At 35.8% G+C, this 17,292-nt stretch overlaps 1 protein-coding gene across 5 annotated transcripts in view; it reads left to right on the top strand.

Moving 5' to 3' along the window:
* Nucleotides 1–7,496: 7,496 nt before the first annotated feature.
* LOC128185877 (spondin-1-like) overlaps nt 7,497–17,292 on the top strand; it is a 41,854-nt gene continuing 32,058 nt past the window's right edge. For 3 of the 5 annotated variants that reach the window (XM_052855561.1, XM_052855558.1, XM_052855557.1), the window contains exon 1: nt 7,498–7,936. In XM_052855561.1, the coding sequence (XP_052711521.1) occupies nt 7,741–7,936 (196 nt within the window). In that variant the 5' untranslated portion in view covers nt 7,498–7,740. Of the gene's footprint in view, nt 7,937–17,292 lie in introns of all 5 variants that reach the window. The other 2 variants (XM_052855560.1, XM_052855559.1) reach the window with 1 other exon arrangement.

The following is a 17,292-nucleotide window of genomic DNA, read 5'->3' as shown; positions in this document are numbered from 1 at the left end:
TCTGTATTTTGATAATATCCTTTTACGTGTTTTTGAAAACCCATTTCTAATATACTGTTTTCCAGTTTGAATGAGCTATAGAGTATTAAACTAGTCAGGGTTGTTTTTATCGTACATGTAAATCATATGAATTTTCTCTTATTTTCCAAATAAATTAACATTTACGTCTTTTCATTCATTTCGACCAGATTTATTACACGTCTGAGATTAAGTTCCAACAAGGTAATATGGTCCCAAATTACCACGCTTTATAATGAATTTTTTAATACGTGTACCTTTTAAATGAAAATAACAACTGATTCTAGGAAGCGACGAAATTATTCATAGTTAAACAAAAATATCGCCACGCAAAGAAAAATTCAAAACAAGAAACGAAAGGATGAAATTGAGTTGACAGTCAGTTTTGCAAAACAAAAAGTTGTCAGCATGTCCAATGCATAATCAGAGGTCGTCGACACAATGTGAATGATTATCAATGTCAAGCCATCTTTGCTAGCCAAGGGTTTACAATCCACTCCTCTCCTCATTTTTAGAGACATGAGTGGATTGTAAGCCCTTGGCTGGCAAAAATGATGCCAAACGAGTGCCATTTTTATGAAACATGCTTGAAATAGAGGACATTATTATATAAATAGTGCCTGTTTGGGAGGGTAACAGTTGAAATTGACACCCCGAGAAAACCATTGTCAACCGACGCGAAGCGGAGGTTGACAATGGTTTTCGAGGGGTGTCAATTTCAACTGTTATCCTCCCAAACAGGCACTATTTATTTTGTTATACTGAATGTCTTAATTTTTAAGAAAATTTTACTGCTTTTATATATTAATAACGTGAATTCTACAGCGAACCGTACGCGCATAATTTTCGCTCATGTAACATTTTTTAATGTTACCCGTTGCTAAGTGCGTTGCTAACGCTGAGGGTAATAGGAAGGATTATGAACTGCGTCTTAACTAATCAGATTTCAGTATTTAACATGAAAGTATGACAAAACGAATTGTTACATGCGCGTAAATTATGCGCGTACGGTTCACCGTAGAATTCACGTCATTTCTATATAAAAGCAATATAAAAATTCTCTAGAATTAAGACGTTCAGTATAATAAAATAAATAGTGCCTGTTTGGGAGGATAACAATTGAAATTGACACCCCTCGAAAACCACTGTCAACCTCCGCTTCGCGTCGGTTGACAATGGTTTCCTCGGGGTACGTGTCAATTTCAACTGTTACCCTCCCAAACAGGCATTATTTATATAGTGTTACCCGTTGGCAAGTCTGTTGCTAACGCTGAGGGTAATAGAACGGATTATCAACTGCGTCTTAACCAATCAGATTTCAGTATTTAACATGAAAGTATAACGATACCATTTGATGGCCGTAAAAGGAAGTTTTAACGGCTTATTGTTTATGTACATGTATAACATTTAGAATAAGAATAAGTTTTTACTCTGATTTTCATAGAACCGCTTAATGGAGAGGGCCTATTGAATGCACAGAAATACAATTTTATATCGTGTGATATAATACTAGAATACTACATGTACATAGAACTTCCACCTCCTTGGTATACGTGTTTGTTTCCAGTCGCGAAACAAGTATGTATGTAGTTTGTAACCATGCATTTACCATTTTATCCGGCAAATTGTATGTTATACATGTATTGCTGTCCTTGAAAAAAAAGTACTTTTAAAAATAACATTCAGTAAAGAATGCTTGCAGTTAAACTTTGCTTTGCAGTTACAAGTTGTTACATAGATTTCTTTTAAAAGCAAACATTTCGTAAGTAAATGCTATACAAAAGAAATACCTCTTGCTGTCGAGAGAAAACATGCATGTGTGAAAAGTAGAGCCCGCTAAATGTGATGGAGCACCGCGCCTCCTTAATTATATGTTTTTAAAGTGCTTTTTGTCATATTTCATTTCTCATTTTTGATACCCTAATTTCTGTGCGAAATGGAACCTTTGGTCCAAATATTTGGGCCTATTTAAAGAAATATGTGTCCCTAAATTAAAATTCATTTATGAAATGGGCGATGTCCTATGCTGCTGGATTGTCGTTTAAATTCACTGTACAGATAGATGTAAACTACATTAGGGCAATTCAAAGAGATTCTATGAGAAATTGGCAAAACATCACCGACTCAGTTTACCCAGAAGATACGCAATTTGTTTTATCAATAATTTATGTAAGCGTTTAAATCACTGTAACAAGTTTCAAAATATTATTACAGTTTTCCAATACAAACAATTGAAATAAATGTCACTATTTGACCATCTGATATGTGTAAGAAAATACGAATGTAGAATACAAGACACGCCTATGAATGGTAACGATGGTAAAAAAAATATTGGCTCCTCTGTTGTAAACAAAGATAACGACTTGTCTCATGAAAAGATAACTTGTAAAAATATTTATATTTAAGCGATGTTTCGCACTTATTGTAAGCTTCGATGTCAACTGCAATTTGAATTAGCACCAAACCGGAAATGACGCAAGACATGTCACCCATCCTGACCCCGGTGATTACCATCACGTCACAAAATGTCTGCCAACAGCGATATCGCATGAACATTATTATCTCCTTGTTTATAAACAGCTAATGAGCTGCCCTGGCGGTATATTTTTGTTTCACAGTTATCAATGGTAATTCTCTGGAACGAAGAAGAGATCATGTTTTAGAAAGACGGCGTGAACTTGAATTGTTTTGCTTTCACTAATGAATGAAAGTCCCGAGTAATCAGGCTCCAGTTCTAAATGCTCCATGGGAAGTATTTGCCACAGCTTTCATTCTTCTTTTTTAAATTCAAAAGAAATCTCTTGAAATTAGCTGTTTGAAACAGTGCACGTTCTTGTTATTTTTAGAGTAAAGAAATACGACAACCAAACGCTTCTGGCAGTAACGGTCGGTTTGACGGCTATCTTTATCCATTGTTCTCCTCCCCGTAATATATTTCTGATGTCAATAAGAGGAAAAAAACGGCAGTGAAGGCCACAACATATCATCAGTGCTCCTAGGTAAAGAAATACCCTTTTCTCCCCCTCGATTTTTAATCTTATTTTACTAACTAACTTATAATTGTCGATAATTTCGAATTCATTTACTTGAACACATGCATTTGAAATATTAATTTTATAATGGGTTTAACTTCAATCTAATCGAAAGCGTATCGTAGAGAAGCGGATTACATGTCTAACTTTAATTAGATTAGTATTAGTTTTTAATAAATGTGGCTTTAAAACTTAAATTTTGTGTAATTCTTTACATTTCCATTGTTTATTTATTTATAAATAAATAACATTTAGACGTATTCCATTTCTAAACTGCTTCGAAGCTTTTTTGTTGAGTCAATAAGAAAGTATAAGTTCTTTCAAATCCTAGACAGGCGATGTTTATAATTAAGAAATTATAATTAACTTATTATAGAAGATTTAATTGAAAATATATGTGTATGTAAATATAACAAATATGGTCTACAATTACGCTTATAAATGCAGTATATATCTGTTCAGTCTTTGTTAAATATGTTCCGATGTATATCTTAGTATTCTTCATTAAAATTCTGAAAGCAATTATATTCCACATTGGTTGGTTCTAAAATAAGAATATGTCAGAAATGACATTTGCCAATATCCATAAATTTATTTTTGCTATTTCTGAACCTTAACCCAATAGCAGTGTGGTTAGTGATTTACAATATGTAGATCAACCTCTTGACAATACTGGATATGCTGGGGAAAAAGGGCTAAAAAAGGTTCCGTTTTATTCCGTGTTAATTGATTTTACATGTTGTGAACTTGGCAGACCTTTATAAGAGGCCGAGTGTAACATCTAAAAGTCCACAGAAATTACGTGAAAGAAAACAGGCACCCGAGCGGAACAACAGATGCGTAGATTTTACAACTGTAATTGCCGTTTTTTCTTTACATGAACTTCCGAACTGCATATACTCCATCAAATCCGGAACATAAGCTTTTGTAATGGTTCATGAAAGAGTGAAGCGAGAAATAGGAACGAGCCTCGAGGCCTCGCACCGGAAAATTAATGTCTTCAACAGACATGCGCACTTAGCAAAGTTTGGGTATGCATGCGTGGGTCAGTGGTAGAACACCTGCTCAGCTGCTGTAGCACGGGGTTTGAATCCATTTACTTGTCATCTTTTTTTATGTACCATAATAAAAAATTATGGAGTTTTAAACTATTCATGCTTTAACTTTACCATTTTACAGGAACATGGGACAGTAGTATGACCAATGTTATAGTTTGGATCTCAAACTCCGGGACATCTTGCAATGGTTAAAATTTCGTCACTCCACTGTAACAACTTGGTTGTAACTTGTAATATGGTAAATTTGGACATGTGAGATTTCCCAAGAGATCAAGAGATGGACAATCAAATCTTGTAAAATCAAGCAATTCGACATCATGCATGACTTTTGAAATTCAACAGATGTTTGGAATTTTGTGTTAATACATTTCACAAATTTCGTAATTTGTCTTTTATCTAGGAATATAAAAAAGGCTCTATAATTGCGCGAGGGTGTAAGAAAAAGGCATGGAATCTCTTTATGCTGTGAAATCAAACGAAATAAATACCAAAAGACGACCACAATCCTCTATATCTCAACGGACGCCAAGTTTTCATAAAGTTCCTTTATTTAGTCTCACCCGATGTCGTTACGATCTCTTATCAAGCATTTCATCTAAATCGCACATTATCTGTCTTAATTTGAACAAAATATCCAGAATTTAAACCCCCAGATTCCGTCAGACCCGTTTTAGCTGTTAGGGAAACAAAGCGAAAGTGTAAGACCAAGGTAATATAGTCTTGACCAAATACAGGCAAAAATTGCTCAGCCTAATCCAAGACTGAAGACACACTAATATGTTAAATTGCCTGTAAAAATGGTATACCCAGCTGAGGTCGAATTCCAATCGTAGTTTCTCAACTGGAAAATACGAGCATTAAAATGTATATACATCTCAACATAAGCATGTGAATAGGATTCCCTGTTCCTTTGTAACCACAAACATGAGTACACGCTCTTTGGATCGTCATCTTCCTCTCAAAGCTTGGAGTCATGACGGTTCACCATGCTGTTAGTCTCGTATGTTTGTGAGGGTGAATAAGCGTGTCAGTTCGCGGGGGAGGGGGTGCTTTTGGTCATCCTTCACTTTGGCGTTATTTTAACTATATTTTTGTTAATACCCTTGTAAAATTATTTCCTTCCTTTGACCTTCATGACGTTTCGGCAAGATCCCCATTGTCCCACCAACACTTCTTCGTCACTTCATTTTAACGTCCGTTGTTGCGGATCTTGATTACTCAATTCATAAAGAGAGTGTTTTATAATCCTGACTCTAAATCAAGCTGTCTGTTAATATTTCTTAAGAGATCAAATGATTTCTCTGATTTATTCGACATTCAAAGGACCCTACAAGATACTACCCTCTTATCAGTCGAGTCGTTGCCTCCATCCCCAAGCTGTCTCCGCTACAGATTCTCCCACTTTGATCGCGACCAGGTACACCATAATAGTATAGTACCCCCTTTAAAGCAATATCGATGGCTGGGCATAATATGTAGGATTATTCTCCTGGACTTTGGCGCCACCCCCAGGATAACTAATGTTTTAGAGCAGAGTGCAGTTTTACCCAGTCTATTATCTATGTATCGTAAACAGGTACGCCTCATAAATTCTGGGTGAAAATCGACAGAACGGTGGCCGAACTCAATGATCGGAGCGCCATTGTGAGAATTCGGTGTGAATTAAGCGCTTAACATTTTTTGTCGCTCTCCCACAACTTCCGCTATCGCTGAGAAATAACAGACTAGAACAGGCGACATGTTTTTTACTTCTGCATTTCGATAAGTTAATAAATTTGCATAATGCGAACTTACAGGGGTAAACTAAAAAAGAAAATAGCAGATGTGTGATGCGTTTTTTCTTTGATGAACGTTTCTGGATAATTTCACTAAAGTACATTTAAAACATAAAGGTAGCATTTTTTAAAATTAAGTGCACACGGTGAAAGTATAAAACAAACTCGTGATATTATCATAAAAAATGAAAAAGAAAGTCTGCTTTGATTATATAGACTGTTTTTAATTCTACAAGCATCTGCGTTTAAACGTTTTTTCTTTGACTTGCATGGATTTATTTTGATAACTGAGTGTGCTTATTTTAAGTTTTGTAACTTCTATTTAAAAACTTAAGAAAAACACAATTAACCTCTCGAGGAAAATCAACAATTTATATTTTATCACACAGGGAGGTCTTTAAAAACATTTAAGAGCCAATCTAATAAGCTTAGAATTTAAATCTTTTCCCTGCGATTTCTGAAGGGTTTTAGCGGTTATTAGACAGACCTCTTCAATCAATATTGAGGACAGGTTTTATTTGTTCAATTGCATTTAGTGTCCTTTTTTTCAACACCTATCTCTATGTACTTAATGCAAATCGCGCCTTCAAACCAAACCTACCTTTCATATAAATATTATGGCCGATTACGCTACGTTTCTGTGAGTTTCATTCCTTCCAGCATAAACCTAATTCTTTTCTGTTTTCTTAGACAACTTTCAAATACACAGGTAGTTGATTTTATCCTTCAAACATATTTGCTTTCAAATGCCTGTTAAAGTTGTTGATTTTTAGCTTCAAATATTTTTTCTTAGAGTACAACTTCGAATACCGTAACGGGTTTGTTTTTTTATTTTTCCATATTTTTTCATACTTGACTTTCAGAGACTTCTATATACATGAGCTAGTTAATTTTTCCCCTTCGGGTATATTTTTGTTTTTCTTTTACTTTCGAATACCTGAGTCAGGTAGCTGATTTTTTCTCTCTCCGCTCTTTCAAACCTTGAAATAATGTTATGTTGTTGATAGAGCTCCCGTCAGCCCTGTATAACAGGACATTGGTGTCCGATGTGTGATTAATTTCTGCTCACGGACAATGGGGATCCTTTAACACGCAGCGGAAACATTAATATCGTATTGAGAATTTTATGCAATGATAAATAATTAAATAGCGGCCCTTGAACCGTGATTTATGTAGTGTTGAAGTTTTAAGGTGATCACGCCACAGATTGTTCTTTATACGACTCAAGTGGTCAGAAATTCCTCGCATTATTTAATAAAGTTTCATTTCCCGACACAGATTTTGTTTGTTCTTAACAGTTACACATGGGATTCGCCGGGTTTTAAGAATACACATTTATAATATTAAGGTCCATAATCTTCTCTAAGTCTTACGTAAGAAGTGCTTATTCCTACTTTCCGACACGCTCTCGATTAATCTGTTTCACCTAATCTTTCTTCGTATCGCCGTAAAATAGCTAAAATATCGCCAAGAAAACTTTACTGCTTGAGAAAGGTATACGATTATCTACAAAAAAATTACAAGTAACTGATAGGTGGGCGGGGCTAGGAAAATTTTGTCCAATCACAAGGCGCGATAAGTAAGAGACACGGAATACGTTTTTGTGGTTTCTCCACACAAGGTGTATATGTTTGTTAAATGAAGAGGGGAGTATACATGTGCTTTTTATACGAATTTTGATATCCCATAAAAATGTGAATGCGCTTCTGGATTTCGATTTTTTTTTCTTGTATGCCGAAAGAAAAATACACATGGGATTTTTAAATTTTATTTATCGAGAAGATATAACATGAAATACGTGAAATTCTGGGCCCTGGGTTTATAAATACGTATTTTCGTTTCCAGTTACTTGTAATCATGTATCGGATTGGAGTTTTTGTGTTAACTTTGTCCGTCTGTTTATCGGCTTGTGTGGCGGAGCTTACCATTTGTGAACGCAACCCCATTCATACAACAGCTGAAAAATCCAAAGGAGACAACGGATTTCAGATTTCTCTTCTGGAGCTAGACTCCAAAAAGAATGAAAAATTCAAATCCAGTCAAAATTATACAGGTAATAATAATTTTTTTTTGGTCACAATGCCATAGCATGTACATAAGAAACAGGATGTATCGGGAAGATGCGGCCTATGAATAAGAATTTGTCACAGTCCCAATATAATGCCCTGACATTTGAGTTTTTATTGAAAACACTTATAATGGACACCTGTTAACGATATGGCGGTCCTTTTTGAAGACCTTTTAGCTAGCTATCCCTAACAGTACGGACATATTGACAAAGCTGGCTCAAACCCCAGAATGTTATTTTTTAATTTGTTCGGAAACACTTTGCAATAAAGCGATATCCTTAAAGTTTAACCAGGGCGCGTGAAATGGGCCGGTTTAAAGGCAATTTGCTCTCGTTACGAGCAAAGAATTACGCACATTACAACTGCATATATTTGTATACAGTAGCAGCATACAAATGTTTTACGCTCATTGAAATTCATTTCGGTCTGATAGGAGACACGTTATGGAAATCGGGACGCGTCGCGAATGCCTTTGAAGGGTTTTGTTTATATCTATATTCGGCATATTGTGTATCTTTTAAACAATGTCTCAGGTGTGCACATATTATTATTCAACAGGTAAATCTTCTTGTTATAACTTTCGGTGTTTCGTACGCTCTTTAATGTGGTCAGTGAAGTTTTAACGCTCGGTAAGGATTGGAAATCGTCGACGTTGCAAATTCTCAGATGATTTGATGAGTAAAAAAAGTGATTTGTCCTACTTACGTTTTTAAGCTCAAAGACAAAAACTATATTTGTCTGGATTTTATTTTTGTTTTAAAGTTTACAAAAAAGAAGAAGATAAAATCATGACGTTACTTCAAGGTTGTGGAGTATTCTAGCAAAACTTTGTCATTTATAGGGTCATTTAAATCAAAAGTGAAGTGTTTTAAAATAAAAATCTAACTCAGAATCGCGGGAAACGATTAATGTTGAAATGTGTTTTGGCTACAATCAACAGTTAAATCCGCTAAAGATTTGCGCCGTAGGAAAACCCTAATTAAATAAAATTAGCCATAACGAGGTCACTCGGTTTGTTATCGGTCAATTTCGGACAAAATCAATGTTTGTCTTTCAATTATCATTTTTGCTTTAACTGATGAAGTTTGTTTTTAAAGACGGAACCCTATATTAGAGTCAGCTGTTAGTCTAGAGGTGTAGATAGAATGAATAAGGCGAAGAAAGTCTTCCTTGTTCCCAGCACAATCGCCCTGTTTAGTCGAAGACTTTGATGTGAAGTGGCTTGATGGATTGATTGAAGAGTAATGAAGAGTTGCCAATCGAACACTCCATCATTAAATCGCCAGTTATATACACTGGTAAAGAACGCGTGCCGCCGCGTCCTTCTGTCGAAATTATTTCGTCAAGATTTTTATTATACGTATCAGTAATCTATCACTTCAGTTAAAACAAAACAACATTTTTTGAACTGGGGCGATATTTTTCGTCAGTATCAAAGCAAATACATTGCTGGATATACTTACAGTGATTTCTTGATGTGAATGATACTCTTTGCAGGGGTGCATTAAGGAAGTTGCATGGGGTCTTTGACATGAGTCAAACTTGTACATCAATATCAAACGTTCTCGCGAAGCAGCAGACAGATTATGAATTTCAAATGTCTTACTTATGCAAAAGTTTTTTTTAATTAAACAGCGAATATCCTTATCTCGTCGCCATCTTTGCAAGGTACGAATCTATCACTCCATATATGTATATTTCGGGATGAGAAAAATTCTAATATGATCTTTTACTGCCAAACTTTCTTTTGAAATCTGATTTCGTGTAACCCCACACGACCCTTCTTGAATAAGAATACCTCGCGAAACATGGAAAACTGGCAAGACCTAATTCCGCTTTTTATTGAATTTTTGGGGCGAACACCATCATTAAATACGTAACACAAGCTAGAAGAATGCTCACGGGTGGGTTTCGCCATACATAAGTTAATAACATCAATGTTCATTTTGTAAATGATATGCAGGGGGTAAAAGAAACTCTATACATGCATTGTATGTAAACCTTCTCAACTTGGAGGGACATGATCAACTATAAAGTTCCTCACACAATCGATCTGGCCGCTCTATCATTTATGGTTCAGTGTATTGATATTCTTACACAATCTGTTGTCGTTTTAAATTTTAGACATCGCTCGTATCATTTTATTCTCATATAAAGTAGAAAGACAACGGATTTGTATAGACGCGCAAGGCTTATTTTTTGTAGAATGAAATTTTTATCAAATTGATTTATATCGAAACGCCTCTTTATAGAAATTTCAAATACACGTAACACTTATTCAAATTGAATATAGGCACAGTGTTTTGAATTATATAGCTCAAACATATATAAACATAATCTTCCATTCTCTCTCTCTCTCTCTCTCTCTCTCTCTCTCTCTCTCTCTCTCTCTCTCTCTCTCTCTCTCTCTCTCCAATTAAACTACCCAATGCTTTAGTATAAAATAAAACATGTTTTTTCATTAATGTATTATCAATTTTTATCCATTTTAACTGTATATTTCAAAAACATCTTCACAATATAGATATTTTCCTCTTAATTTTTGGGATATGCACTTAAGCTGTGTCTACTTTTTCCAACAACTCTTAAATAAAGCTAGCAGCACTTTCAATCCATTTATTTAGACTACACATACTTCACTGTATTAACAACAAAGAATAAATATTTGTGAACTACGCGAAAAACATGCATTACGGCGGGCGAGGGCGAAATGACCAGTGTTAATTGTGCTGTAAAATATGTTTTTTGTCCCTAATTCTTGTAAATCCCTCTGAAGGGTTTAGTCCAGACACCTTACCATTGTCTAACTAGGAGCCTAATCACCCCGAAACATCGCCCAGATACACTGGCTTTAGAACACTAAACTCGTACATCACGGCAAAAAGTTTGGGATTTTGACATAACGCCCGCAGACACGCGCGCCTTTGGTCCGGTTTATATGTACGTAAAGGCAACACCCTGACAAATGAGAAAAAAGTGTGTCCAAATCTTCCCTGAATTTATGTCTAAAAGGTGTCAATGGTCAAAAAATGATATGACAATAGGAAGAGTATTTGCGACCCGGAATGCCACGTGATCTTGAGAGATGTTTGTATATGCTACATAGAATAAAAAAGAAACAGAATACGGTCGTTCGTAGATTTACGTCCATTAAAATGAAATAATTTATCATATTGATGTTTTTATTTAAGAAATACATTTAATATCTATTTGCTAAAATCACATAGACAATGATAATTGGATTATGCTTTGTATCGGCCATCAGCCGATGAAAAGCGTCCGAACTTTAATAAATTCGAACAAAGATATTAAAATTGCATGGAAAGTATTAAAATTTGAAGAAAAAGTATTTTATACACCAGATCACCTTGATCCCGTCAAAGAATAAACTGTAGTTTTTTCTCATTTTGATTTAAGTATGAAATTTCGATGCAGTGTTCAAAATTTCAGGCATTCATTCTTAAAATCTCAGTGCATGTCATATGTAGGCTTCGTGGAAACACTAAAAAGATTGCATTTCAGCATGTCTATCTTGGGGTTTTGTATAATTAATTCTATATCTTTCCGGAAGAATTATGAAATTTGGATGCCTAAATACGCACATGCCGCGAGGCATTTAACTTTGAACAAAATATAGTTAAATATAGGTAAATTTAAATGTAAGTAGGTATAAAGTGTAATTTTCAGCTTCTCGCCTTCTCTTTGACTCAAGCCTTTACTTCTTCCGCTCGATTGCAGAAATGGCGACAGTCCGGTTTTTTCCCATGAACTGCAGCCGAATTTCAGGAGCAAAACCATCATGGAGTCAAAAGAATTTTATTTTCATGTTTAAGTCGATCCTTTTAAAAGGGAAGAACCTAATATAACGAACCAAATGAGCTGATATTGCGGAGACGGGGTTCGTGAACATTCATGTCCTCCCTCAGAAAATGAAATATTTTTGGATTTGGTTTTTAATAAAATACAAGTTTATATGCCTGAGAATGTTGACTCTCCCTACTTAGACTTCGTCAATAACAAAGTTTAATTTCTTTATAAAATAGGAGCATTTCGGGACATAAATTTTTGCTATTTACACAATACATGACATATTTAACCAGTCTGATAAAGCCTTTTCCGGAGTAGCGTTGAACTTGCGTTGAGGCGGGGTTCTTGAGCGTTTATAAGTCACTAATCTTACTATTTGCTTTCTCTGTTGAAATAACACTTTGGTTTTTTGTGTTTTGGGGTCTAGCTATCATTTTGTCTTTTCAGAGCAGATAACCTTAACCCCAGACAATCTCCCTGACGAACTTTAAGCGTTCATGTGTTTTTTCTTGCGGAAGATAGGGAATTTCTCTATCTGTTGGCGAGTCTATGCTAGTATACTCGACAAACACAGACCATAATACCACACGCTGATGAAAAAGATATGCTCTAAAGAGAACCCCTTTATACCTTTTTACATAAAGGGAAATTAGGTAGAATAACCGAAAACTCGAATGAAAAATAGCTCAACGAATTCATGAAAATAAAGGAACAAAGGGTATAACTTATCTAAGGTGTCAAACAAGTAATTCAACAGAGAAACGGTTATTCATCTAGAATTTATCCTAAACTCTTTGATACTCCCAACTTTATGCAATCTTATTATTTGCCCAAACTACTAATTTTTGTAGATCTGAATGAATCTCGCTGATGCGGCTCTAGCTTGTATATCTGAATGTATTTGGTGCTTAACAATGTACGTAAATGCATTGAAGCGAATATAAGCACATCTCGTTGTTTTGTATGAAAAATGTTTTTAATATGTAAATTAACCGTCGAAAATGTGTCGAAGTACATACCATAAGTTTGTATTGCGATCTGTTTAGAGCGACTTAATATGCTAAAATGGGTGCAGCTATGGTGTCTGTATTTGCAGCACGTGTACTAGGAAAGGTAAAACATATTATGTGACTGTCGAGTAAGAATATTTGCGGATAGTTTTGTTTTATTATGCGGTCTCATATTTTCGTTGAAGACGATACTAGTAGGTTGAAAATGATGAAATTCAAAGCGGACAGATGCATAAATTTGGCAACAACTAATAAGCCACAGATTAAAGAAAACATGATAAGATTGTTTTCGTTTATTACTTAGTATTAAATTATCGCTTTATACCAAAACATCAAAGGAAACACATAATAAAAATTCGGCCTTTTTAAATTGCTACACGACTTCCATGCTACTATGAAATGCACAAACCAAAACTGACCCTTCCACAACATTTTACTTTCTCGCCTCTTCTCAATTTTATCGTAAATATATTCACTTGAATTCAATAAAACTTGACATGTTTATCTATCAAAACATCCGGATAATTGGGCCCGTCTATTGATGGCGTGTGAAATGAAAGAGCAAATTTACTGACCAGTTCTCTGAACAAGGTGACAAATACTTGTTTTATTTATTCAAAACAGGATAAGTGATAATTCTATTGAAAGTTTTCGGCCAGTCGAAAACCCCTTGACATTTCAAGTATTTGACAATTGTCTCAGGTAGCAGGCGACAATTGGAGATCACGTGGAAGAAGTTGGTGGGATGCCGGGATACATTTGGAATTTAATGGCGACCGTCTGCGGAAACCTACGGCGCAAATTGGAATGCTTTATAAGTTTATTATTCTAGATGTTTGTTGAGTCATTTATTCTTAGCGGGAGAGAGAGAAACCAGAGCTAAGCGGGGGACGGGGGTTCAACCCCTGACCATGTAATTAAGTGTGAAAACGACTGCGACATTCCATTTCTTCTCGGCTGCATTTCCCGCATAGCTCCTCCATTTTCACTGCAGATCGACGAGACTCTACGGTTTTCTTTTGCCTAGACATTAATTTCAAATAGCACTGCGTTTGATCTGTCAGAAATGCGACTATGATGTTTGATCATCGCTTCTATACGAAACAAATGAAAGAATTTGTCACTTAACAATGCAAACGCACTCGCGGGAAGATTCTTATGTTTCAAAAAAAAATATTAATGTATGTGATAAACCTTGCTTTACTATTTTTTAAACGCAATTACATAATGTTTAAAAATCACAAAATTGTATCACGCAGAAGTTTTCGCCCATTTTCTTTAAAAAGTCGATTTCCCATTTTTGAACGAAGACATGTGATTTGTGTACAAGAGGTGGAACCGTCACGATTAATTCATCAACAACTTTATGTTCGTATCTTCATAAAAAGAAATTAACAAACGCTTAAGCGAGTTAAATTTTATTCACGAAAATCGTCGATTTATTATCTTTTATGATTTGTTAATCTCAATAGAAGGCCAAACATTCGGTTTTTACGCAATTTACGAAGATTTGGGTCAAGGTGTATCTTTAACCAGTGTACTTAGTGGTATTATGAAGAATTTTACAATTTTTTAACTGCTGTTTGTAATAAAAGTTCCTGTGAACTAGAAACATAAGACGTGGAATACAAGCAACGGTTTTTTGCCATTTAGAGGAAACTCTAAACGCTTAGCGGGTCAGCGGAAGTGTCCTTGATCAGACAATGAGGCTGATTTTGACAGGACAACAGTCACTGTTGCCTTAATTCAAAGTCAAGAAAAATGGTTCCTTGTGGCGTCCCCCCGCTGAGTGATTGATTGGCGATGTTCATTAAAGTTGCCGTTCAGTTTCAGGTGCGAAATACTGGAGGGACGATTCGTGCAGAGTCACTCAGCTAAGGTTACATTGTATAATGAACTTTCCTCTAATTCGGTTTCATCAACAGTAATTTCATCACCGCTTTGTTAAAGTGCAAATTTTTAACGAATCTGATACACCAACATGCTACTATGACAAGTTTCCCAATGAAAATATTAACATATGCCCTTGGGTGACATTAGAATCTTTAAGTGAAACATGATCTGCGAATTTTGCCAACAAGAGAAAAATACGATGTAATATGAGAGCGAATTGAGTTTTATTACTTTGAGACCAAGACACGGCTTTTTGAGAATAAATATGTATGTAAGGATTAGATAAATGTTTTAGTACCCTGGCAAATGGTTTGTTCGGAGATTTCGCGAACTGTCTTGAGAATAAATATATTGTAAGGGGGTTCAGATTAGGTCTAGAGGGGTTATTGGGCCCTGCTGATCTCGGTGCTCAAGTTGTCGCTTAGCAAGAAAACACGTCGAATGTCAGGGAGGGCAGCGATTCCAACAAAGTGTTACCTATCATAGACAATGTCGAGCCGCGCTGTGCAGAAATCCCTTTGACCTCCAAAAACAAAGATCGAAAAGCGTTGTTTGAAATTTTTGTGAATTAAAACCCTTATCATGCGATATGTTGTCAAGGGGATAAACAGTTATTGGGGAAAAGCAGACTTAACACTTCACTATATTACCATTCGTGAGACAGGCGGAGATAGCGAGTGCCGGTATTGAAATGAATGCGGTCCTCTGGGTTGGGAGGACCTCGTATCGGAGGCTTACGGGTCCTGATTTTAGTGCTACCAATTAATCACCGGGATATTGCTAAAAGTTTGGCAGGCGTCGATAAGAAAAAAATCGCTTGAACTTTTAGGTTATATGGCGTTATATATTTTCATTCACAAATAAGAATAACCAGTTTTACTTGAGTTTTTTTCTGAGTTACAGACTTTGGCTTATATCTTGGATTTGAATCCTATATGAATGTCGCGCTTACATAGATCATGCGTCTATACCAATAGATACATCGTTCTTTTGTTACAAAGATTCTGTTCTACTATGCCCTGACAAGCCCTCGGTCTAGTTCTGATGTTAAAAACCTCTGCTGATACATCAAAACACGTTCGATTTTATTCGCTTTTCCGTGTCGTGTCTGATTTTTCACCACTCTGTCTGACTAAACAAGCATGGCGTGTTGCGTGGAAAACCCCGCGAGTCCCAGCGCGTGTAAACGTCTCAAGCACTCGGCATTCCAGGGTCCTCCCATCCCACCCTAATCCAGATGTTCTGTACCCTCCATTCACCCCAGATTTACATGTATACACGCTAGCCAAAAAAAGGACCAAATGTTTTTTTAACTTCTTTTATTTTCGTAAGCAAGCTATCCTCACAGGCTTGTTTCGGCGAGTATCTTATGTCTGTGTGGTTTGTATCTTTTTCATTTACCGTGTATATCTGCTGTAAATTTGGCATGTTGAGCTGCTTGACGCTTGGTGATCACACACTTTAACTCTCGATCCCACCTGTGATAACCATACCAGCTCTTTAACAATTTTAATTTATTTTTTCCCTTCACTTTTATTGGATAAACAGACATGTGTAAATACACAGATATATACGGAGTAGAATCCTTTAATCCTCACATTAACGTTTTTATTTCACTCGTTTGCATTGTACAGAATTCAATTAAGACCAATTAAAATCGATTTCTCGCACCTGCTTCTGGCCTTAAACGTTACTTTTTGATCTGGATCTACGGTTTGTTTGACCCGATATCGACCCATCCTGAAATGTTATGACAATTTGCAGTTTAGGTCAAATGAATTTCCAAACGGACCAACAAACATACACGGCGATAAGAATATTGACTCAATTTCACGATTCAGACAGCCATCAGTTTACCAGATTCCTTAATGACCGGCTATTAGTTTCACATATACATGCCAAACAGATTTAGCGGGTAAATGGTAAGGGGTTCGTGTAATGTACCTAATGTTACTGAATGTTTGCTCAGCTCCCCAAATTACACCCCGGCATTGCATACTGACAAATAAAGTACAAAATATATCTAACCCTGTACATGTAGTCTATTCATCGACAAAGACTGCACTGAGTTCGACTGCACTTACATGTATATTTCCATACAGTTATCATTCAAAATCATGAAATGTGAAAACTATTTTAGTGAGGCCAACGACGAAAAGTTCTTTTATTGAATTGTGCTTAATCTTATCCGATGATATCCTATAAACATATACATGTATATACGATATATTTTGCGGTAAAGAGCGCAGATCATAATACTATAATACAGGTAATTTGCTTCCTGAAAATTGTGAATTAGGCCGACAGTTGATTTGACTATCAGACACCCTGATGACAATTTAGCGCCGAAACCTTCCAATTTGTCTGTAAGAAACAGAATGTGCCTAAGTTTTTGTACCATGACGCGAAACTTGCTAACAGAGGGCGTTACCATGTTGATTCTTCGACAAAACAAATGTAAAACTCAAAAATAGACCGATCTCTTTATTGATGGTAAATCAATGTAGTCATGAAAATGGCATTGCACCTGGAGAGTCCGCTAATTAGTGTGACCTGCCACTGATTTAACATTATAAAGGAGGTGCATTTGGGAAGGATGTCGGCACTTTTCATGTTTAATCCTACCTTTG

This window comes from Crassostrea angulata, chromosome 5 (genome assembly GCF_025612915.1).
Source record: "Crassostrea angulata isolate pt1a10 chromosome 5, ASM2561291v2, whole genome shotgun sequence".
Lineage (NCBI taxonomy): Eukaryota > Metazoa > Mollusca > Bivalvia > Ostreida > Ostreidae > Magallana > Magallana angulata.
Note: the sequence above shows the minus strand (reverse complement) of the source record. Positions and strands in the feature narration are given on the sequence as shown.